The sequence below is a fragment of the Zea mays genome, chromosome 5 (assembly GCF_902167145.1).
Source record: "Zea mays cultivar B73 chromosome 5, Zm-B73-REFERENCE-NAM-5.0, whole genome shotgun sequence".
NCBI classification, from domain to species: domain Eukaryota; kingdom Viridiplantae; phylum Streptophyta; class Magnoliopsida; order Poales; family Poaceae; genus Zea; species Zea mays.
The window spans coordinates 75,480,436-75,506,731 of NC_050100.1; the positions used below are offsets into that span (position 1 = coordinate 75,480,436).

Sequence of the window (26,296 nt, forward strand, 5' to 3'; positions counted from 1 at the left end):
ATCAAGGTATTGGATCAGAAGGAGAGATCAACACGGGCAAGGTCAATCCGAATGTATAAGGTTCAGTGGAGTCACCATTCAGCAGAAGAAGCTACATGGGAGACTGAGGATTTTCTACGCTCTCACTTCCCCGACTTTCTGCCCAAAGGAGTCGGTACGTAACCCAAAACCCCACCCCGCCTGCCCTTTGAATACAATTATAAGAAAAACTTAGATAACAAGGGTAGTCTAAGTTGTGGATTTAACTTAAAAAGGACTTCCTTCTGAAGTTGCAAAGAGAATGACATTCGAAGAGCAGTTAACAAGAGAAACTTGAGTAAAACAAAGAGTAGCACACCAACGCGCTTTCATAGCACCCCTCTAGAGGACTCTGCCTAAAATCTTAGGAGGAGATTCCTTTAAGGGGGGAGGGCTGTAACACCTCAGGTGTTACCATGGCTAGGGCACATCTATGCACTAATGACTATGATCACATGTGGAAGAAACTTAAGGAGCAAAGTGTAAGGGCCTTGGAAGCTAGGTTTTAACCAGGAGATGTGGATGACCAAAAGCATTACCCAAGTTGTGTGCACTTATCACTTTGGACAAGGGGGGAGTAAACCCTAGACCTCCCTTGAACCCTATCTCCTAAGCACCTTGGTTAAAGGTGAGGGATTAAGCAAAGGTGCAAGTCATGACCAAACCTTTGGCACAAAGTTAAGTAACTTATTAACCTACAATTATAGAGAGGAAACATTGCTAAAAGACCCCTTAAGAAACCCCAAATCCATTCCCTAAGTAGAGAAAGAGCTAGAGCTCTCTAATTCTCTCTAAGTCAAAAACTACACCTAATCTAAAGGCCCACCATGTTCACCTTGAAGATGGCACCAAAACCACTTAAGTTCTATACCAAAAATGTGGCATACCACCTAGGGCACCCCCTGGAAAAAGTTGAGACCGAGACCTTGACGTTTGTCATGGCTTGGCATCACTTTTGTCGCGCAGCGGGCAGGGGGACAAGCCAGATTTGGCATCCGCATATCTTCTGACCTAGGGCTTATCTTCCCTTGGAACTCACATATGAGAGATAGCCATAGGTGCCAGGAAGAGGTCTGCGCTGGATTTTTGCCAAGATTCGCACGTTTGCGATCTCAGCAGGCGTTTGAACACGGGCAGATGAACACTTCCACGTGTTCGACGCGTTCTGCGCGCGCCAGAGCACGCCCTCGCCCGACCTCGCGTGCCCCGCGTCGCGCCAAAGGCCAGCCGACGCCATGGCCCGCGCCTGCGCCTATATAACGCCCAGTGACCTTAACCGTACCCTTCCGCGCACGCTCAACCTCACCGGAGCTCAAACTCACCGGCGTTTGCCCGTGCACGGCGTGTCCGCGGCCACCCGAGCCCCTACCACCGTAGACCGGCCAACCAAGCCTTTCCCAACCCCGTTCGACCCTCGGAGAAGACTGAGCACACCTCGGTGAAGCTCCCCGAGCGAGGAATCGAAGTCTGCTTCACCAGAGAGGCCAGTCCACGGTCGCCGGACTCCATCCGACCGCCGGCGAGCGTAGACCGGGTAAGCCACTGCGCCATTTTTCGATTCAATGCACAGATAGCCTCTACATCACCCTGTGAAGCTCACCGTGCCATTGGATTGAACTAGATCGCCGTGATTTGGCCGGCACACCCGCCGCCGACGAGGACACCCGCCTGCGTACGCGGACCGAGCGATTCCGGCCATCCCGGTCGTCAAACCGTACATCGTTGTGACCGCCAGAGCCTCCCCGAGCCAACCCCGCCCCTCGCCGGACCTCTCTCGCTGCCGGTAAGCCGCACCGCCCTTTTCTTTCCCGCGGGTACTGTTTACATTAGGGGAAGGACCTCGGGGAAGAAGAAGGAAAGGTCAGGGGGATTTTTGAACTGTCAGTGACTCAAGGGAATAGTGGCGCAGGGGTAGATTTGAGTGGGTTGATTTGGATTAAACCTAGGGTCCTCGGCGCAAAGTAGTTTTCCAGGAAACCTTTATTAAATTTGATTTAAATTTTGAACAGAACTTGAATAATTCATAACTTCTGTTTTATTCATCCAAATTTAGTCAAACCAATTTCAGACTGTAAATAATGTAAACTGCTTAGAAAAAATATAAAACCCTTATGTACTACAGAAAACTTTAGGGTTTTGATTTAATTATTGTTTTGGCCAAAAACTAAATAATAGGAATAAAAATAGTTGCACTATTTGACTAAGGTTAGGAAAATTTGGAGAAGTTTATGTCCACCTACTAACCTGTTTAAAAAAGCTAAACCTCTCTGTCCACCCCATTAAGTTAGTTTTTGCCATTTATTTTACCATATGCTTAAGGTTAAGAAAAATAGAAAAGGTGATTTAAATAATGAACCAGGGGGTACTCCTATTTTTGTTAGGGTACTTATTCAGTGTAGTTCACTATAAAAATCTATGATACCCTGGTTTAGTATAAAATAAATAGGATACTTTTTATTTTAAAAAAACAAGAAAAACTTAGAAAAACCCTACAAAAATAACCCCAAGGTGAAAACACCCCAACCCTTGGGATAGTTAATGTTTTGTTATTAAGAAGTTAGGAAAAATATGAAATCTGTTGTTTGACATTTTTCAAATAACAATGTAGTAGAAAGTGCCTTTTTGGCATTAAACTTTAGAAAATCATAACTAAATAACCATTCCTTAGCTTTCTGTGATCTTTGGCACAGAAGCCTATTATTACTGTTAGATGCCAACAAAAATAACCTTTAGGACAGAACCCACCCCTAATTAAGAGTTGTAGTGCAAAGTGGCCCATTTACATAACTCTTGTTATTTTTGTCTAAAGCATAGCCTTTTTCAATTGAACCTCAAAGTCCTAGAACAGGCTATATTGACCATAGGCAAGCCACTGTAATTTTTACAAAATTTTTGGAAAAAGTTAAACCAATGTTGTAGTTCAAACCTACACTAGAATTCATAAATAGAAAATAAAGAAAGGAAAATGAATAATGGAAAAGGGTGTCATCCTAAAACCCTTTGTAAATTGTCCACTAAATTATAATAAGGAGATACCAATACTATATGCTTATCCTTAACAAAAACCTAAACCAAGAGTGATAAGCATAAACCACTAAAAGCCCCGCATGACCAAGAAACCCTAAGTTACTCATTAACTTAGTTTTTCTTCTTTTAGCATAATGTTATTAAATCCTGCATAATCATGACATACATGTTCATTACATTTCGATATACTGTAACATCGCTGACGGAGAGTACGTCCTCGTGCCGGAGCAAGGAGCTGCTCAGGAGGTAGCCCCGGATCCAGCACCCGAGCCTGCACCAGAGGATCTGCCTGCCACAGCCTTGGAAGGCAAGCCCCGGTTTATGCATAACCTGTTATTTATGCTATTTTAATATACTTAATGATTGTAGGATTGATTGTGCACTTAAGTGTAGGAGTTGTTTGAAACCCTAGTTGCATGATCTCAGGAATCCCTTTGAGATGAATACTAGTATGCTAAGTCGAGTAGCTGCTTTATTCATTAGGATCTCGGTAGAAGTCGAGTGATTTTTCTAGCACTCGCGCGAGGTCAGGAAATTGGTTGTATCCACTTTCTTCTCATAATGATGCTGGGTTGTGGACAACAATTCATGGGGGTTGGTTGTCCACGGGATGAAAATTGGAATAAGGATTAAGGTGTGGTACCGTGTGTCAAGCGTTTGAACGTACTAAACACATACCGAGAAATATGGTAAATCGGTAAGCCTAGTACCTGAGTGAACCTACCCGTAGATTGCCCTCCTCACGCGACCTGAGACGTCGTCTCCCATTCCGGTTATGGTGGGTACAAGTGCGGTCACTGCACGACGGCAGTCAGGGTCAGTGAGGCATTGTACGCCAAGGCGGTGAGCCCCTTTCTGTTGCCAGGGAATCGATGGGGACGGTTGATGTGTGTGGGGACGGAGTGCCTCGCCACGTCGTGTGTTTAGGTTTACCTTGCAAGGTTTAAAAACTCGATTCGAATCGTCTGCTTCTCGCAGCTAATGAGACTGCTTGATCCATGCTGCTACATTGAGTAACAAGTGGAAATATGATGAGTTGATACAATATGTTGATTGCTAAGAATGTTTGCTACCATGTATGAGCAGTTATTACATATTTAGCCTTAAGAGAGTCACACTTAAACTTGACAAAGTTAAAACTTGATTTAGAAACTCAGCTAGTGCTTTTGGCAACAAAACCCCACAGCCAAACAGCTGCATGTCTAGAGGTAGAGGAGTAGACTCCTCACACCGGGTAAGTCTAGCTGAGTATTAGTATACTAAGCATTGCTTGTGGCATAATTTTACAGGTTCTCTGGAGGACATGGTTGCTTGAGTGACTTGGTCGTCCATCTTGCCACCGGGTTGGACTGTCGAGTGGGACCCTATCTCAGCTGAGGAGGAGCACGAGGAGTGATGGGACAGGCTTCCCCATCTCTATGTTTATTTACCGTTAGTTTTATTCTGCTGCACTTCGAACAATGATGACTACTTTTGCAAAACTCCGATGGTGATGTAATAATTTAATAGTCTTACATGCATGGTTTTATGCTTTATTGTATTTGCTCTGTGACTCACCATCGAGTGAGATTGTGGTACTTGATCCTGTCAGTGGCCGTGTCGGACTAGATCCGAGGGATTGACGGGTTATTCCCATTTAAGTGCGGTCTAGCCTCTAAGGCGGGACGTAGGCACTTAAGTTGGAATAATTCGGGCAGTTCCGCCACAGATCCACCGCGCCGGAGTGGCAAAGGATCATCTCGTAGTGAGCACTTAGTTCTTGCGAGGACCAAGAGGGAGCGATACCCTTGCGCGGGTGCTCCAACGAGGACTAGTGGAGAGTGCCGACTCTTCGATACCTCGGGAAAAATTGGAGGAGTCTTCTAAACCTTGCTTTACATTCCGCACTTAATTCAATCACTTTACATTGTGTATTTGTTTAGCAAGTATTTGAAGTATTGTGTTAGCATTATTGTATTTCTAGTATTATTATCTTAGTGCTAGTTGTTGGGGTGAAGTTGGGCCCTTGCTTAGCTCTTATTTAGCTTTTAATTAGTGTTGATTTTTAGAAAAGCCCAATTCACCCCCCCTCTTGGGCATCGTGATCCTTTCAATTGGTATCAGAGCCTTGTTGCTCTTAGATTAGCTTAACCGCTAAGAGTTACGATGTCCGGTGGGGATGGACCTCCTCCCGTTTTTGATGGTGACGATTTTCCTTATTGGAAAATTTGTATGTAAGCATATTTAGAGGCTATAGACATTGGTGTCTATAAAGCCGCCACACAAGGATTCCCCGAACCCAGAGATCGCACAAATCTTGTAGGTGATGAGTTTAATTATGAGAAATGGAATGCTAAGGCCAAAAACACCCTTTTTAGAGGCCTTTGCAAAGATGTGTTCAATAGAGTAAGAAATCATAAAAATGCTCATGATTTGTGGATGGACATTTGTGCTCTACATGAAGGAACTAGAAGTGAGCGTGAGGAGAGATATCACACAGCCATGAGAAAGTTAAATTCTTTTGAAATGCTTGCTAATGAAAATGCCAATGCCATGTACTCACGTCTCAATATTCTTGTAGAGGACGTTAATGGATTGGGGCTTACTCAAATCTCACAACCGGATGTTGTGAGGAAGATTCTCAGTGTCCTCCCAATAGACAAATATGGACACATTGTTACTGTGCTACATCAAATGGATCTTTCAGTTACCACACCTACACAGATTTTGGGAAAGATCAATGCTCATGAGATGTACATGCACATCAACGACAAAGAAGAGTCATCTTCCAAAAGAAAGGATTTGGCTCTCAAAGAAAATCAAGAAAAAAAAGGAAAAGCAAAAATACAAGTTGAGGAAGAATCCTCAAGTGATGATGACCTTGATGCTAACATTGCCTTGATGGTAAGGAAGACCACCAAGATGTTGAAGAAGCTCAACAGAGAAGGCATCAAATTTGATTCAAGAAAGAAGAAATTCTTTTCCAACAAAAGAAAGCCCATCTCTGAGATGGATTGCTACAACTGTGGTGAGCTCGGTCATCTTGCTCACCAATGTAACAAGCCCAAGAAGAACAAGTTCAAGGGCAAGAAAGAAGATGACAACGATGATGAAAAGAAGGAAAAGAAATTCTTCAAGAGGAAGGATGGGAAGCAAAAGAGGTTCCACAAGAAGAAGAATGGAAAGGCATATATTGTTGGTGACTGGCTCACTGACATTGAGTCATCAAGTGGATCTTCTTCAAGTGAAGAAGAGAATGATGAAAAAGTTGCCGCCATCGCCGGGGACTTCTCTTCACCACCATCATCGCCATCATCGACTTCTCACCTATGCCTCATGGCTAGGGGTGAACGGAAGGTACAAAATGATATTGATATTACTGATGATAGTGGTAGTGATAGTGATGAGGAATTTGCTTCACCTTCATATGATGAGCTAGCTGACTTGCTTAAAGAATATACTCAAATTATTAGAAAGTCAAAAGCTAAATGTGATAGGTTGAAAAATGAAAATGAATCTTTAAATGCCAAATATGACATAGTTATGAAAGCTAGTGATGAAATAAAAGAAGAAAATAAAACTATGTCATCAACTATAAATGAGCTCACAACCTCCCTAAAAGATGCTAAGGATAAATGTGACAAATTAAATGAAGCTAATAGGGAGTTGCAGGATAGACTAGTAAAAATCAAGGAAGACTATACTCAGATTAAATTTGATCATGACAATCTTCTTGTTGAAAATGAACTTTTATCTGGCAAAACACATGAGGCTATTAACCCTGTTGTTAAGATTGATGTAGCAACCTCATGTGATGATTTGAGTCAAGGAGAGCAAACTAGTCTACATGATGAATTGACTGAAAAAGTTGAAGTCTTGACTTTAGACAACCAAAAATTGAAGAAATACTTGACTGATGCAACTACTAGAGGAAAGGATGCTATTGAGAACAATGATTTCAACAATGAGTTGGCAGTGGATAATGAAAGGCTTAAAATGAGGTCAAGAAACTAAAGAGTGAAAATGAACATCTTGCAACAAGTGTGCAAAAGTTCAACAAGGGTCAATACCTCCAAAATGAGCTGCTTATGAACACTGTCATGAAAAACAACAAGAGTGGTATTGGATACAATGCTTTTGTGCAAATGAAAGCTACTACTCAATACAAGCCTAAGCAGACTCACAAGCCTATCAAATGCTTTGAGTATGGAAATGAAGGTCATTTTGCCCACAACTGCAAAGCCAAACCACCAACTCCCTTGCCTAAGCACTCAAGACCATTTGCTTTCAATGATCATTATGTTCTAAGAAAGGTTGCAAATGGAAAGGTCAAAGTTACATTCCTAGGTCCACCAAACAAGAGTAGACCTAGACAAATCTGGGTTGCAAAGTCCTTGATTGACAGAGTCGCTGGTCCTATGCAATATAGGGCCCTCAAAACTCAAGCTTGATTTGTCTACGGATGTAGGTGAACTACAATACCGGTGGGAGCCATTGGGTTATTGACAGTGGATGCACACAGCATATGACAGGCAACCCACGGATGTTCACCTCACTTGATGAGAATGTTGATGGACAAGATAAAATCACATTAGGAGACAATTCAAAAGGAAAAGTGCAAGGACTTGGCAAGGTGGCAATCTCAAATGATTTATCAATATCAAATGTTCTCTTGGTTGCACCTTTGAGCTTCAATTTATTATCAGTGGGTCAACTCTGTGATCTTGGACTTCAATGCTTATTCACTCCAACAGAGGTTATTGTATCAAATATGGATGATGAATCAATGGTGTTCAAGGGATTTAGATACAACAACCTCTACTTAGTGGATTTCACTTCAGAAGATGTAGACTTAAGAACTTGCCTCTTCACCAAAGCTTCACTTGGATGGCTTTGGCATAGGAGGCTTGCACATGTTGGGATGAGCACACTCAAGAAGGTATTAAACAAAGACATGGTTAGAGGATTAAAGGATGTGGTGTTTGAAAAAGACAAGCCATGTAGTGCATGTCAAGCTGGAAAGCAAGTTGCTAATACACATCATACTAAAGCTTTCATGTCAACATCAACGCCACTGGAACTACTTCATATGGATTTATTTGGACCTACAAATTATGTAAGTGCCGGTGGCAACCTCTACTGTCTAGTGATTGTTGATGACTTCTCAAGATACACTTGGGTGTTCTTTCTCCATGACAAATCTGAAGTTGCATCTATATTCAAGAAGTTTGCCAAGAAAGCACAAAATGAATTTGATTGCAAGATCAAGAAGATTAGAAGTGATAATGGCAAAGAATTTGACAACACCAACATTCATGAGTACTGTGATGAAATTGGGATCAAGCATGAAGTATCTGCAACATACACACCTCAACAGAATGGAGTTGTTGAAAGGAAAAACAGGACCTTGATCACACTTGCAAGAACAATGATTGATGAGTATAACACACCAGAGAGGTTTTGGGCCGAAGCTGTCAACACTGCATGTTATGCATCAAACAGGCTATTTCCTCACCGGCTACTTGCGAAGACTCCCTATGAACTACTAAATGGGAAAAAGCCAGACGTCTCCTTCTTCCGGGTGTTTGGGTGCAAATGCTACATCTACAAGAAACGCCATCACCTAGGGAAGTTTCAAAGACGTTGTGATATTGGTTTTCTTTTGGGTTATTCATTAAAGTCCAAAGCATATCGAGTATTCAACCATGCCACTGGCGTGGTAGAAGAAACATATGATGTGGAATTTGATGAGACTAATGGCTCCCAAGGAGCACTTGAAAATCTTGATGATGTAGGTGATGAGCCACTTAGGGAAGCAATGAAGAACATGCCAATTGGAGCTATCAAACCAAAAGAAGATGAAGAAGAGGTGCAAAACATTGACAGGCCTTCTTCATCAAATGTACCACAAGATGATGAAAAAGATGAGAGGCATGCAAATGAAGATACATTTGTCTCTCATGAACAAGCAAGGGTACAAGCCGAAGATGTTGATGCTCCAGGATCTTCTTCCCAAGTGGTTGACAGGAGAAACTCATCACTACTTCAAGCTCATCCTCAAAACCAAATCATCGGGAGTCCTTCACAAGGGGTTATTACTCGATCACATAGACATGCTTCTTTTATTGAACATCACTCCTTTGTTTCTTGTGGATAGCCTACTTGTATAGATGAGGCGCTACAGGATCCGGACTGGGTGAATGCCATGCATGAAGAACTTAACAACTTCACCCGTAACGAAGTTTGGACCCTAGAGAAGCCCCCACAAGATGCAAGAATCATTGGAACAAAGTGGGTGTTCAGAAACAAACAAGATGATCAAGGTGTGATTGTAAGGAACAAGGCAAGACTTGTTGCAAAGGGTTTCTCTCAAGTTGAAGGTTTAGATTTTGGAGAGACCTTTGCACCGGTTGCTCGACTGGAAGCCATCCGTATCCTACTTGCATATGCATCATGCTATGATATAAAACTTTATCAAATGGATGTAAAAAGTGCATTTTTAAATGGCTTCATAAATGAACTTGTATATGTTGAGCAACCACCTAGATTTGAAGACCCTGGATATCCTAACCATGCTTACAGGTTGTCCAAGGCGCTATATGGGCTAAAGCAAGCTCCAAGGGCTTGGTATGAGCGTCTTCGCGACTTCCTCATCGAAAAGGGCTTCAAGATCGGGACCGTCGACACAACTCTATTCACAAAGAAACATAACGGTGATATTTTCATTTGTCAAGTATATGTTAATGATATAATCTTTGGCTCGACAAATGACTATCATTGCAAGGAATTTGGTGAGTTGATGTCGAAGGAGTTCGAGATGTCAATGATTGGTGAGCTAACGTACTTCCTCGGCTTTCAAGTCAAGCAAATGAAAGATGGTAACTTTCTCTCACAAGAGAAGTATACTAAAGACTTGTTGAAAAGGTTCAACATGGAGAAGTGCAAACCAATCAAGACCCCCATGCCAACAAAGGGACATCTCGACTTAGATGAGGGAGGTAACCCAGTTAATCAAACTCTCTACCGTTCTATGATTGGTAGTTTATTATACCTTACCACATCTAGGCCCGATATTATGTTTAGTGTCTGCATGTGTGCTAGATTTCAATCTAATCCTAAGAAAGCTCATCTTCGCGTTGTTAAGAGAATTCTTAGGTATCTCAGGCACACCACAAGCGTTGGTCTGTGGTATCCCAAAGGAGCTACTTTTGATCTAATTGGCTATTCCGATTCGGACTATGCCGGTTGCAAAATTGATAGGAAAAGTACTTCTGGGGGATGCCATCTGCTTGGTAGATCACTAGTTTCATGGACATCCAAAAAGCAAAATAGTGTTGCCTTGTCAACTGCCGAAGCGGAATACATTGCCGCAGGTGCGTGTTGCACACAAATTTTGTATATGATACAAACTCTTCTAGACTATGGCGTAGTTCTAGAAAAGGTACCTTTGTTGTGTGATAATGAGAGTGCTGTTAAAATTGCTAATAATCCTGTACAACACTCTCGCACCAAGCACATTGATATCCGTCATCACTTCCTTAGAGATCATGTTGCTAAAGGAGATATCATTTTAGAAGGAGTGAGGTCGGAAGATCAATTAGCGGATATTTTCACTAAGCCTCTTGATAAGACCCGCTTTTGCATGTTGAGGAATGAACTAAATATTCTTGATCTCAGAAATTTTATGTAAGATGTCAAATGGTGTTGTCAAGCTTGCATTGCATGTTTAAATTTCTTGTATTGCATCTAGGGCTTGTCTAACCTAGTTGAGATAACCGCCAACAAAGCGAGTGAAAAAGCTTAACTCGGATCAAACTTGACAAGTCTTAGTTTTAAGCTTTTAGCACTTAAATTCTTACTTCTTATGCAATTGTTGGTTCTTGAAATATGCATGAGGTACTGCACTTAGGGGTAGTATTCAAAACTCAAATCACTCATGAAAACCCCTAGTGCAAGGCCAAAATGCAAATTTCACCATTTGCCTATTTTCTCTAAAAAATATCTAGCATATGGCAAAATATTTTGAAAATTATGAGAAAATATATGAGGGTGCCAATACCTGTCCCAACAAGTGTTATTTTGCGTGATTATAAGTTGGGATTTGGTTTGGTTGGGAACTAGATAGAAAAATTCAAAAAATTCCAAATTTTCCCTCTGTCTGGGCTCACCAGACAGTCCGGTGTGCACCGGACACTGCACTGTGCAATGTCCGGTGCCCCGGCAGCCGCGCGCTCAAAATCCATTTTTCTGTGCGTTGTCCGGTGGTTCACCGGACAGCTACTGTAGACTGTCCGGTGCGCCCATATCCGGTTTTTGAAAAACCTTTTCCCTCTCGCGCCCGAGGCCTGGCATTTCACTTCTCTGTTCTCTGCCCCTCTCTCTCGGTCTCTAGCGATCTCTTCCTCCCGGCGACCACCCCTCCTCTCCGGCGATCTCTTCACCGGCGGTGTCCAAGTGCATCTCCCCTTCCATCTCTGGTGAGAATCCCCTTCTCTCTCTTTCCCCCTTTCTCTCTGTGCTCCTGCCACCAGTAAAGCCCCCCTCTTCCACCCCTGTGTGTCAATTTCAAATTCTTGTGAAATCCTGTGAAACCAAGTTGTGGTATGTGTTCCCCTGTGTGCCTTGAACATTCTTGTAGGTTCTCAGTTCCTTAGGGAGGGTTTCACAGCCTTAAACAGCCGTTTCACCGTAACCCTAAATCCTCGCACACCACATGCTCGGTGAAATGCCCAAACCAGCCAAAAATGCTCCAATTGAACCCAAATTTTTCAGGCACCTTGCCAATACCTCCAGTAACATATTCGCCAAATTTCACGCCCATCCGATGTTCTAGGCTTTAATTTCACCAAATTCCCCGTTTCGAGAGATCGTTTCTGAGCCGAGTGCCCAAATCTCATTTTCTTCGCCTAAATTCAAACCAAGCACACACTTCACTCCATTTCACCTATATAAACCTATTCGTGAAGTATCGGCTCAATTCCATGTCATTTCGTGCCTCAATTCAAATTCCAAACCTCATATGGCTCTATTTATCGTTCAAACGCCGTTTTCACGTCGTTTGACTCCTCAATCGCCTTATCTCTTATTCTCTATGCCATATTTCTCTGTGTATGTATTTATTCACATTTCATATACTTATGACTATGTGACTAATACGTGCTCACCTCTTCTGTCATTTCAGTGACCTTGCCTGCCCGTGAGCCGTCTCCTGTCCTGCCTAGATTTCCACCTGTCGTGTGAGTTTCCAGGTAGACATCTCCTCCTTTGATATTCTATCGGATATTATCAACCTGTGCTTAGCCTCTCTCTCTCATTTGCAGTCGTCAGGTCAGGATGCCGCGCACGAAGAATGTGTCGGCGCCAGGGGGAGGCGATGATGAGGATCCTCATCGCCCCTTCAGGCAGGTCAAGGGCAAGACAGTACACTTGGAGCAGCAGGAAGGCCGCAAGAAGCGGCGCATGGACAGAGCAGCCCATGCAGCGGCAGCAGCAGCAGCAGCCGCTGCGCAGGCCGGGCTTAGAGATCAGCCTCAAACTCCTTCAGATCAGATTGCGTACCGTGTTCGTCGTCTCGCCTCCCGGCCTCACTCCTCCACTACCACCACTGTTTCAGCTTCAACTCCACCTCCCACTTTGCCTGCTCCTGTCACCCCTATTGCACCATCCACCACCTCCACTACACCAGCTTCCACTGCTCCTCCTCCCGCTCCTGCTTCCGCTCCACCTATCCCACCTGCTCGCTTCCGGGAGCGCGATGAGACTGAGGTGCGACCTCTGGCTGCAGATCCTAGGTTGTTTGACCTTCAGCGTGCTACAGCGGCACGGGTACGTCGGTTCAGATACGTACCCGTGGAGTCTTGGTTACCGGCTCAGAGGGACCCTACTGCAGTTGACCTTTTCAGCACCAGGATTCAGGAATCCTTCTTCAGGGCACAGATGTCTGTACAGATTGCTCTGCGAGTGCACCGGCTTTTGGATCTTCCAGCTTTTCTGCTTGTCGTCGGTGCTGACTCTGAGGTGCACCTCACATATCTGCCTGGCCTTCTGACTCTTTTGACTACCAGCGGCAGGTATGTTGAGGAGTGGGTCCGAGTTTTCTACGCGACTGTATGGATAGACCTAGATCATCACTGGATGAGGTTTCGTTTTGAGCGAGAGGATATCACTATTACTGCCAGCCAGATTTGCCAGCTCTTTGGTTTTCACGAGTCGTCGACTCGACTTCACAGCTTATGCTACGGCACCTCTGACCCTCCTCGTCGCCCTCACGGCGGTGTGGCTCCGGGTACAGCTCACGTCGCGGCTCTGTTATGCCCGCCCTTCTCAGATGGGTCGCGACGTTCACCGACATATTTCACTACAGCAGCCAAGTTCTTATTTCAGCTTATGATACGGACTCTTCTGCCGAGGATGGGATACAGGGAGGCTACCACACATATCTAGCTCTGGCTCCTTGGTGCCCTGGTCTCTCACTCTGAGTTTGACGTTGTTGACTTCCTTATTTGTGAGATTGAGGACACCGTATTGGATGGTATGCGTGCTCGTCGTCAGCTGCCATATGCTCACTACTTGTGCCACATTTTTGCTCAGCTGATTCAGCCTCCACAGTTCCAGGGCACACTTGAGGCCTCACGCCTTGTTTTTGGATCCTACCGTCTAGCGCCTGAGGATCCTGTGCCAGCTTCTGCTCCAGTTTTTGACACTCAGGCCGAGGATGCTGCTCTTCATTAGTTCGAAGCTCAGGATGCAGCAGTTGATGATGATGATGATGATGATGATGATGATGATGATGATTTTGGGATTCCACCTCTGCCTCTGCCTCCTATGCCTCCACGCTCACATGATCATGAGGCTGGGAGTTCTAGTGCTACCCCTGCTGCCCCTCCTGCTATTGACCCCGCACTTGCTTCGATTCTTCAGACACTCACTCAGCAGCAGGCTCACTTGGCAGCCGAGTAGACCCGCCAGGCAGCAACCCATCAGCAGTTATCCGAGAGGATGCTCTCGATGTTTCAGACCATACAGGATAGGCAGGATTCCTTTCAGCAGCAGCTTCTCTAGGATCAGGCTGAGAGCAGGGCATTCATGGCTCTTATGCTACAGCATTCTGGTGTCTCGGTTCCCCCGGTTCAGTCTGCACCACCTCCTCCGCTTCAGGCTCCTGTTGTGCCAGTGATTTAGTCAGGACCCCCTCTTCCTTATGTTGGTCCTTCTTCCTCTCCGCTCCGGCCGGTCACTCTGGCTTTCACGTCACCGGTTCTCAGCTCTGTCTGCCCTCAGCCGCCAGTGCCACCAGCTTCTACTGTTACCACTACTGCTGTGGCAGTATCTGTGACCACTTCAGTTCCGGCAGCTTCTGCAGCGCGGCCTCAGTCCGAGTCAGTACCAGCTCCAGCTTCTACAGTAGATCCTGGATCCGATACTGACTCTGACCCCTAGCCGGCGTTCGCTATGCTGTCTCGACCGCGACAGGATGCGCCCCCACCGCCTCCTTCAGATGTGTAGGTTCGGGTTCCCTTTTGGTGTTTGACGCCAAAGGGGGAGAGATATGAGTTGTGAGAGCTAGGGGGAGTTAGGGAGCTAGTAGAGAGTCATTTTGTTGTAATATATGTGCTTGTTACTCTCTGTACTAGCTTGGTGCTTTTGGCTCACAAACTCTATATATACTCTCGATGCTTATGATTGACTGTGTGTATTATGTTTTCACCTTATATTTTATCACCAGTCTTCTAGTTCTTGTTTCTTTGATTTAATTTCACTTTTATATGAACAATAATCTTACGATGTGTATGCGCTCATTCTTATCTTTACGGTACACATTCTTTCTGTCAAAGATTACTGAGTATAACTAACCATTCTTTCTATTGACAGAAACTTCAAAACAAACTACTCTCACAAATCTTGTAGGGTTGTCATCAATCACCAAAAAGGGGGAGATTGAAAGCATCTAGGCCCCTGGTTGGTTTTAGTGATTAATGACAACGTATTGTTATATGTGACTAACGTGTGTTTTGCAGAGACAAATGGTAAGTTAGGTCGCATTACAGGTAGAAGTGCTACAACGGTGAAAACAATCCCGGAGATAAGAACTCGAAGCGACGGCTAAAAAGACGAAACAAAAGGTGAAGGACTACGGAGTCCGAGTGTCAAGGAGATGTGGACACTCGTGATTTAGTTAGGTCTTTTATTCTATTTTAGTCGTACTATAAAGAGGGGATGTCGATTAGTAGTTTGACCAAGAGAGTTCTAGTGTAGTGTTGGTGCACAATCACACTCACATACAGTGCTAGGTGTCACTCTAGAACTCACTCACAAGTTAGAACGAAAACCGATTTGAAAATCAACAGAAAAACAAGAGGTAGGGTTTCTGGCCCTGGGCACCGGACTGTCTGGTGTGCACCGGACTGTTCGGTGCACCATCTGCCAGGTGGGCCAGGCCAGCCCAGGGGAAGGTCTCCCCTTGCAGCAAAACCCAAGCGACTGTTTCAGAAATGAATTATAGTGGCGCACCGGACAGTGCACCGGACAGTGCACCGGACTGTCTGGTGTGCACCGGACAGTGACTGTTCACTGTCCGGTGTGCCATGAGTCCAACGGCTAACTATCAAAACTAGCCGTTGGAAACGACCGTTGGCGCACCGTTGGCGCACCGGTGGCGCACCGGACTGTCCGGTGCGCCCGTGCGCAGTGAAATTCCTGTAACGGCTAGTTGGTGGGTGAGGGCTATTTATACCCCCTCCACCCACCATATTCAATGTCTTGCACCCCACATTTATTCCAGCACATTGCTAGAGCATTGCATGCACCAAAAGCCTAGTGAGGAGATTAGAGAATCTTAATCCCGCATTTGTTCCTCATTAGCGCTAGCGAGAGCCACCTAGAGCACACACCACTTGCATTAGGCTTTTCTTGGTCAAGCGAAAGTCTACGACTTGTTACTCTTGGTGATCGGCATCACCTAGATGGCTTGGTGGCGTTGGGAGCTCGGTGATCACCGTGAAGATCCTGTTGGTGACCCGACTCAAGTTTGTAAGCGGTCTTGAGGGATCCATCGCGCCGGAGTGGCAAAGGATCATCTCGTAGTGAGCACTTGGTTCTTGCGAGGACCAAGGGGGAGCGATACCCTTGCGCGGGTGCTCTAACGAGGACTAGTGGAGAGTGCCGACTCTTTGATACCTCGGAAAAAATTGGAGGAGTCTTCTAAACCTTGCTTTACATTCCGCACTTAATTCAAGCACTTTACATTGTGTATTTGTTTAGCAAGTATTTGAAGTATTGTCTTAGCATTATTGTATTTCTAGTATTATTATCTTAGTGCTAGTTGTTGGGGTGAAGTTGGGCCCTTGCTTAGCTCTTGTTTAGCTTTTAATTAGTGTTGATTTTTAGAAAAGCCCAATTCACCCCCCCCCCCCTCTTGGGCATCGTGATCCTTTCAATATGGACTAACTAGTTTGCTCTAGAACTCATGTATTACAGGTGCATAAGGTGCAACACAAACCAATAAAAGATTGAAGTTAGGGACCAAATTGAACAGGACCAAAGAATTGAGTGTGATGTGGTCTGGCGCACCGGACTGTCCAGTGTGCCACCGGATAGTGTCCGGTGCACCATTCCCATACAAATCTGAAGCAGCAAGAGGATAAAGCCCCAACGGTCGACTCGGCTCCGAACCCTAACAGTTGGGTGATGTGGCGGCGCACCGGACAGTGCACAATACCTGTCCGGTGTGCCCATCGCCAGCAGCCTCCCCAACGGCTACCTTGGTGGTTGAGGGCTATAAATACCCCCCAATCACCACAACTTGAAGCATCCAAGATTTCTGAGTATCACATTCAATACAAGAGCTCTAGCATTTACTCCGAGACACAATTCAAAAGATCAAAGCCTCTCCAAGTCCCAAATTCATCTCAAACACTTAGTGACTTGTGAGAGAGAGATTTTGTGTTCTTTTGAGCTCTTACCTCTTAGATTGCCTTTCTTCTTTTCTCATTCTTATTCTCAAGTGCTTTGTAAGTGAAGAAAGAGACACCAAGTGTGTGGTGGTCCTTGCGGGGTCTTAGTGACCCGTGAGATTAAGGAAGAAGGCTCACTCGGTCTAAGTGACCGTTTGAGAGAGGGGAAGGGTTGAAATAGACCCGGTCTTTGTGACCTCCTCAACGGGGACTAGGTTCTTTGGAACCAAACCTCGGTAAAACAAATCACCGTGTTCACTCGCCTTATTTCTTGGTTCATTTGTTTCCCTCTCTTTCCGACTTGAATTTAATTCTAAGCTAATCCCGGCTTGTAGTGTGTGTTTAAAGTTGTAAATTTCAGATTACGCCTATTCACCCCTCTCTAGGCGACTTTCAATAGGACACTTCTCTGTGCTTCATGAGAATCTGATACGGACCAACATATCGTGGTGCTAGCTTGCCCTTGACTCCGAACTTCTGACTCCTCTGATAGGTGATACCTTCAGGTAGATAAAATATGCGACTTCAAAACTCAACTCTCTCCTTCTTGTGTCTGCATAACTTTGCTGCCTTGATTGCGCTATCTTTAGATTCTCCCGAACCATCTTGATGTTCTCTTCAGCTTCGAGCAAAATATCAGGCCCAAACACTTGCTTTTCTCAAGGCTGATCCCATTGCAACGGAGTTCTACAACTCCTTCCATAAAGCGCCTGAAATGGTGACATCTTCAAGCTGGCCTGGTAACTATTGTTATAGGAGAATTCTACATAAGGTAACCTCTTGTCCCATCTGGACTGATCTTGCAGCGCACAGGCTCTCAACATATCTTCGAGGATTTGATTAGTTCTTTTAGTCTGACCGTCTGTCTGCGGATGATAGCTGAACTGAAATTCAGATGTGTACCCAAGGCTTCATGCAACTGCTGCCAGAAATGAGAGGTGAACTGTGTTCCTCTATCTGACACTATCTTCTTTGGCACACAGTGAAGACAAACAATCTAGGACATGTATAGCTCCGCCAGTATTGCACTGCTGTAGCTAGTATTGACAGGTATAAAGTGGGTTGACTTGGAATCTGACTATGAAGTCCATTCCAAATGGAATCGTAGCCGGTTCGAGTGCGAGGCAATCTGATTATGAAGTCCATCCCGATTTCATCCCATTTCCACTGAGGGATTCGCAACGGCTGCAACAATCCAGCTGGCTTCTGATGCTCTGCCTTGATCATCTGACAACTATCACATATGGCCACATGCTCTGCGATCTCCCTTTTCATTCCATACCACCAAAATTTCTTCTTCAGATCCTGATACATCTTCTCACTTCTAGGGTGTATGGAATAAGCTGTCTCATGAGCTACCTTGAGGATCAACTCCTGAATAGACTAGACATTGGGAACACACAGACGGTCTTTGAACCATACCACACCTTCCGCATCTTCTCGAAAGTCTTTGCCTCTCCCTTCTAGAATCAATTGCCGGATTTTATTAATCTTCTCATCATTCTTTTGTGCTTCCTTGATTTCCCGCTCTAAGGTGGGTTCCAACTCAACTGTTACTCCTTAAGGAATCCAAGACTCAATGTGTCAAATTCTTTGGCCAACTCATAAGGCATCAGATGAGCGACTATCATATTGACTTGACTTTTCCTGCTTAAAGCATCTGCCACCATGTTCGCTTTGCCCGGATGGTAGTGGATTTCCAATTCATAGTCTTTGATCAATTCTAACCATCTTCTTTGTCTCATATTCAGCTCTGACTGGGTGAATATGTACTTCAGACTCTTGTGGTCTGTGTAGACATCACATTTCTGCCCATACAGATAGTGCATCCATGTCTTCAGTGCATGAACCACAGCTGCCAACTCTAGGTCATGGATTGGATAATTCTTCTCATGAACCTTCAGCTATCGAGATGAGTAAGCCACAACTCTCCCCTCTTGCATCAATACACATCCCAAACCAGTGTAGCAAGCGTCGCAATACACCGAGAAGGGCTTGTGCACATCAGGCAAGACTAAGACGGGTGTTGGGGCGAAGGCGAAGACGCTACCCTTCGCTCCAGGCCCTCGTCAATCTCGCTGCACTAACGGAGGCGAAACGACCGGTGGGTTCCACCCTTTGTCCTCTACACTGCAAGACGAAGGCCTACGACAAGGTCGCCCCGTCCCACGTCCTCATCCAACCTGGACGCCCACGTGGGATTCGGCCAAGGTCGCACCGCGGGATCGAAGCCAACCCGACCAAGATCCAGGCTATCATCAACATGACGCCTCCGCAGTCAGCCAGAGACGTCCAACATCTGACAGGCAGATTGGCCGCCCTCAATAGATTCATTTCCAAGTCCGCAGAGCGAAGCCTACCTTTCCTCAAAACGCTACGCGATGCAAAGGACTTTGCATGGGGACCAGAGCAAGCGGCGGCCTTCGCATCACTAAAGCAGCACCTGTCAGAGCTGGCAACCCTTACAAGCCCCAACCCCTCGCTACCTCTGTTGCTCTACATCACAGCTTCGCCACACGCAGTCAGCATAGCGTTGGTCCAAGAGCAGGACAGAGAGGGCACAAATCGGCAGTGTCCAGTTTATTATGTCTCCGAAGTCCTCACGACTTCCAAATGCAACATGACGGAATTAGAAAAAATTTCCTACGCAGTCGTTATGGCATCACGCAAGTTGCACCACTATTTCGAAGCGTTCAAGGTGCGGGTCACCGCGGACAAGGGACTCGGCGAATTATTCAGAAATCCGGAGGTGTCTGTCCGGATCACCAAATGGGCAGCCGAGCTCTGCGGCTACCATATCACCTTCGAGCCCAGGACAGCCATCAAGTCACAAGTCCTAGCAGACTTCATCGTTGACTGGACAGGGCCAATAACGTAGCCGGACACGCCTGTAGAGAAGGTGTGGACCATCCACTGCGACGGCGCATGGTGCCATGCGGGGGCAGGCGCAGCTGTAGTCATCACATCACCCACAGGGGTCAAACACAAATATGCAGCACGTCTCAGCTTTGCTTTGGAGTCCGACAGATGCACCAATAATGTAGCAGAGTACAAGGCTATCATCCTTGGCCTTCGCAAGCTACGGGCACTTGGTGTCACTACCTGCATAATCAAAACAGACTCAAAGTGGTTGCCGGCCAGGTCGAAAAAGATTATGCTGCAAAGGACCCCACACTTATGCAGTATCTCACGGCTGTCCGAAGTCTTGAGAGACAATTCAAGGGCTTTACCTTGCAGCACGTGGACCGAGCCAAGAACGAGGAGGCCGACACGTTGGCCAAGGCGGCCACCAGAGGCGAGGCCTTGCCCTCTGACGTGTTCTACCATGTCATCGGCACGCCAGCCGTCCGCAGTCCAGAGGGCCTACAAATAACCAACGACACCGAGGGCCACCGCATAGTCAACCTTATCATGACCAAAGATTGGCGGGCACCGATCACCCTGTTCCTGCAGGGATATTACCATCCAAGCGACATCAACGAGGCCAAGCGCCTCAAGCACCGAAGCCGGGACTTCGCACTCATTGAGGGTCAGCTTTACAAGAAGGGGGTCAGTCAACCCATGCTTAAATGCGTCACCGAGACCGAAGGCGTCCAGATCCTGCGCGAAGTCCACAGCGGAACTTGCGGCTCTCACGCGGGGCCTAGGGCCCTCGCTGCCAAGGTGATCCATCAAGGCTTCTATGGCCCACTATGATCTGCACCGCGAATCGAGTCACGAGGTCATGCGAAGCCTGCCAGAAGTTTTCTCCCCGCTCGGGAAACCCTTCGCAATTCACAAAGCTAATCGCCCACACGTGGCCCCTTCAACGCTGGGGCCTGGACATCGTCGGGCCACTACCCACGGCCCAAGGGAACCTCAAGTTCACCTTCGTCGCCGTCGAGTATTTTACCAAGTGGGTCGAGGCAAGGGCAGTATCCACGATAACATCGAAGACTGCCCAGAAATTCTTCTGGCAAAACATTTTTTGCCGATTCAGAGTCCCGTCCGAGCTCACAGTTGACAATGGCAAACAGTTTGACAGCCAAGACTTCAGGGACTTCTGCTTCTCCATTGGCACCAATCTTGCCTTCGCCTCAGTATATCACCCACAATCCAACGGCATCGTGGAGCGTGCCAATGGCAAGATTTTCACGGCCATCAAGAAAATGCTTCTCGACGACAAGAAGGGTAAATGGGCCGACCTGCTACCTGAAGCAGTCTGGGCGCTGAACACGACCAAGTGTCGGACGACCGGATTCACTCCCTTTCGCCTGCTATACGGATCGGAGGCCATGACCCTGCAGGAAATCAAACATGGGTCACCACGGACAAGCGCTTCAGTCGTCCCCGACGTAGACGAACCAACCTCCAAAGACCTCATCGACGGAGACCGTGTCTTCGCCCTGCAGGCCCTCAACAAATACCAAGCTCAAACGAAGGCCTGGCATGGCCACGCAGTCGTCCCAAGAGAATTCAACGAATGGGACCTCGTACTCGTTCGAACAACCCGGACAGGGTCACGGGGTAAGCTGGAGCCAAAGTGGGAAGGTCCATTCATCGTCAAGACGAAGTCGTCCCCCAGCGCGTACAGGCTAACAACGCAATCTAGCGAAGACCTGTAGCATTCCTGGAATATCGATAATCTCCGCAAATTTTTGTTTGAATCCTCAGGGCCACTACAAGAAATTTGTTCTTTTATGACAAAATACCTAATGACAAGGTCAGTTATCGTCATATAATGTCACATAATATGATGGAATTTTTTGAGTCGTCATAATTTCATGAGGCCATGAAGATTTTATGACGATAGTGTTTTTGTTGTCACATAAGGGTACAAAGATTCGTCATATATTGTCAGGCGCCAGGAACCGGTAGACGGTTTTACTTTTATGACGCTTAGATGTGCCTTTATGTGATGATTTGGCGGCATCACTTTATGTTATTTTCCAAAAAAAAGGACCGTACCCCTTTCTGTTGACCACATTCACTTTCCCATCTCCCCCACACCACCGAAGACGGAAACGAGTGGAGGGCGGCCTCTGGCGGTGCGGAGGACGGCGAGCGGTGGGCGAGCGTCGTGCGGCTGGTGGCGTCTGGGTTGTGCACGGCCGGCGTTGGGCAGGCTCTGGGCGTAGCTGGCTCCCCATCTCCCCAGGTGACGGAGCGGTAGCCTGGGCGGAGGCAACGCGAGCTCCGCTGCCAGGCCGCCCGGAGGAGCGCGGATCTCCAGTGACCGCCGCGACTAAATCAGGTTGGTAGGTGGCGTGCTCCTACTCCCCACTTGCTCGTGGTGGGCACTACATTGAACTATCTAGCTTCTTTCCTGTTTGGTGAACCAACTCGGAGTCAACAACATGCTAGAGTAAAACTATGCTTTTTTATGTTGCCCGATTAGTTTAGGTCTTTAGGATGGGTATAGGATGCTATTGTGCAATATTAATGATTCACTTTAGTGTCATGTCACATGTGCTGAATTTCATTGTGATTAGGAATTATAATCCTTTTTATGCAAAGGGTGGCCTTTATAAAATGTTATGGATGTGCATATGTTTATTTGCTTCTTTCAAAGATGTTTATTATAACATTATGTTCCCATGCAACTTCTGATAACCCGTTAGTTGCTTGTAACTACTGAAGAAATTTTCTCACTATGGTCATTTATCCCCTTCAGACAATAGTGAGGCTTTCTTTTCTTGGCACTTGAATAATTTAAAATTTGAGATCACTTACACAATAATGCTATATTTCCTTGTTCTATCTAAGTTGTATCATGTATTCACCATAATCATGTATTACATTGCTCTTTTCATGAAACATAATTGCTTTCTAGTACTTTTGTAGAAGCAGCCTTTTATTAATATATATACTCTTGATATGATGCTATTGGAGAAATATTATTTGACTTTATTAATTGTGTAGAGTGGACTCTGTGGGCATGGAACATTAGCTGCTGCACACTACCTAATCTCTTCTGGCAGTGATGCTATAGAGTTTGTGGCAAAATCTGGACGTCTAACAGCTAAGGAAATTGTCGGACCAGAGGATGCAAGCAATTTATATTCTACTGCACAGTACACCCGCTCAAAGCTTTTTGTAGAATTGGATTTCCCTGTTATCTCGGTGGTAAAATGCAATACTGCAGAGGTGTTTTCACTTCCTGGTTCATCTTTCAATTGGAATCAGAGTTGCTAATCATTCCCATGTGCATCAATTAGGGGTCATGTCGCAGGCCTGGTCATCAACTGCGTGCTCTCGGCGGTGAAGCACAGCTAGGGATGTCGTAGAACCCAGACCCCTTGATGTTGTTGCTGCAGGAACTGTGCCCATTAGCGTCGATCTGGAGGCGCCGATCGATGATGTGACCGGGTTGCCATTGATAATGTGCCCAGACCGCAAGGATGTGAGGGTGTTTGCTGCTAATACCACATACTCCAATAACATTGGAAAGAGATTTTTCAAGTGTCCTAGGAAGAACCGTAGAAATGTCAGTGAAGTGGTTGAATAATTTGCATTGCCCAAATTTCATTCTTGTTTGCAGTGGTTGACTTTGCTGAAATTTGGATGCATGGGACATGTGATAGGTTTTGGTTCGAGGAAGAATATTTGGTGTTCCTTCAGGATAATGGATATCTACCGTCAGCACCCTCCACCATTGCAGCAGGTTCGACAACCAAGGTTCCTGAGCTCGTGGGAAAAATTGACAGCTTAGAGCAAAATCTGAACAAGGTGACGGAAATGGTTAGCAAGAACAGAGATGGCATGGGAAGCTTGATTTGTCTCGTGTGTGGATGTGTGAATGTAACAGTACTCCTGGTGTTTGCCATCTTCTTGGTTGTAGCTTTTGTGTTGAAGTAGGCAATGTTGATGAAGTATTGGCTTTTGTGTTGAAGTTATAGTACTATTGAAGAACAAGTTGTATTGAACCTATTGTGGTGGATGTATGTGTACTTCGTAGGAAATATGGGCCTTCGTGCTCTTGGACATCTCTTGTGTAATCTGTGTCTTTGTGATGTATGTTGGAAATAAAGATATCTATTGCTTATGATGATTTACTTGTGTGCGATGAAATTTTTGCGGCCTGCATGTTTCTTCCAGCCTATACATTTTGTGATAGATTCTATACATTCCATGACAGAATTCTATACATTTTGTGACAGATTCTATACATTCCATAACAGATTCTATACATTTTTGTGGCCTGCATGTGAATCAATTCTGGGCACTGTAACTTGCATCATACATCTAGTATGCACTGAAAACAGAGTCATTGCATATAAGGTCTTACAAATTCAGAATTCAGATACAAATGTAGTAGCATAATTGAAATACACAACAGAATCACTAATAGAAAAAGTTCATGGTTCACAAGTCTCTACAAATGCTAAGGTTAGTCATCATCACCGTCTTCTCCTGAAGTATTGCCTTCTTCTGGACTATGGTACTGAAGGTAGGTGTCATCTTCATCTTCTTCATCGCCGTGTGTGTTATCACCTTGAGTTGTATGTTTCTGTCGACGGATGTTTTTGACGAGGTTTCTACTAATAGGGCTGCCTGGTTCATTATCCATGTGCAACAAATCCAAATCAGGATGAATGTCTCCCACTGCACCATCTCTCAATGAAGTATGCTCCTCTTGGTATGCCTCCTGACATCTCATCTGTACTTGTTCATGGATCGGTTCGTTTGTGTCGGTCTCTTCAACATCAAATATATGTCGGTGGCCAAATTCTTGTACCACTTGCCAACATGCACCTAACTTTGTATCTTCCAAGAAAAATACTTGTGAAGCATCTGTGGCTGTAATGAAAGGATCATTTTTATACCATCGACCTTGGTTGTTTATGCTCTTGAAATAACCATCATCTTTCATTTGGTATGTCCTTCCCTCTAGATTGTACCATTCACACCGTAATAAGATAACAGTTCTACGCCCTTTGCTGTTCTTACTGTAACTCAACTCAATAATGTCTGTGATTGTCCCATAGAAGTCAATTGTGTCATCACCGTGAGTACCTGCACTTTTGATGGTGGAGTTTTGTGTATTCCTATGTTCGTCACGAGCCAGAGTGTGGAACCGTACACCATTGATTATACAGGCTGTGTATGAACGCACTCTCCGATCCGGCCGGCATGCTAGTGAGTACAAGTCTTCATCAACATGTGTTGTGCCTTCATATTTCAATCTAGTAATCTGCAGGATGAAAACATATAGAATTAATGAGTTTCAGAATGTAGTGTATCATAAATTATTTAGTCATGTTGTAGAAGTTGCACACACATGATTCTCGAACCATGCAGCGAATTGTGTTGACATCATTTTTTCAACATCATTGACCTCTTGTTGTTCTAATTGTGCCCTGTATATGCTGTAAAGGATGAAGATAATTAGGTTTTTCTGACACAAGTATTGGATAAAGTTGGCTGTAATTGCATTAGAGCAATTACTTACTCTTTGTATTCATCAACCTCTTCACAGTTATTGTAACACCCCAGGTGTTACTCAGGGTGTCCACCCAGGGCTACACCATTTAAACCTACTATCACATGTGGATTAGTTTGAACAAAGTGCATCAAACTTAGAATTCAAGGTCCTAAGCAAGTGCAACCCATCTTGGATATCATACCCTAACTTGTCATGCACATCTAAAGGGGAGAATTGCCTAAAACCCTAAAGCAAACCCCTTTGGACAATGGGAACCCTAGATGTAAGTATGACCAAAGGGTCATGAAAACCTTATGATCATGGCTTGGGCCAAATATAAAAGTTGTAGTACACTTAATAACCTACAAATAATAGTAAGAAAGTAACCCCAAAAAGATTTCAGAAAAACCCCAAAAGGTTCACCAAAGGTTTGAGCACAAGAGAAAAATCAGAAAATGCCTAAGTCCAAAATTAACCTTTGGCCAAAGATCACACATGTTCACCCTCATTCAAACTTAAAAACACTTCGACCCAATTGACAAAGTGGCGCCAAATTAACCCTAGAATGCCCTGGAAAAAGTTGACACCTACCCTAAGACGTTTGACACGACCTGGCACCATTTTTGCCTCGGTTTGGACATATCTGACATAGCCGACTTCCCACCCCCATATCTCTCTAACCCGACCACATCTACCCTTGGAACTCACATGAACTAGGTAGCTCTAGGTGCAGGGAAGAGATCTCTCACAGGCTCTAAGGCAAGATTCGTACGTTTTGGTCGCTCAGCAGAGGGAAAAACACGGGCAGAAGCAAAGAGCCACGTGTTCGACGCGCTCTGAGCTCGCCAGAGCACGCCCGCGCGCGCCCCCGCGTGCCCCGCGTCGCGCCAAAGCCAAGCCGGCGCCATGGCCCGCG

The 26,296-nt window shown here is 45.3% G+C and overlaps 1 protein-coding gene across 1 annotated transcript; it reads left to right on the plus strand.

The window, feature by feature from the left end:
• Window positions 1–12,483: 12,483 nt before the first annotated feature.
• LOC103628284 (uncharacterized) lies at window positions 12,484–23,918 on the plus strand. Its single transcript, XM_023300144.1, has 4 exons — window positions 12,484–12,585; window positions 22,878–23,029; window positions 23,223–23,434; window positions 23,497–23,918. The coding sequence occupies exons 1-4, from the start codon at window positions 12,484–12,486 to the stop codon at window positions 23,811–23,813; spliced, it is 783 nt and encodes a 260-aa protein (XP_023155912.1). The 3' UTR covers window positions 23,814–23,918.
• The last annotated feature ends 2,378 nt before the right edge of the window (window positions 23,919–26,296 follow it).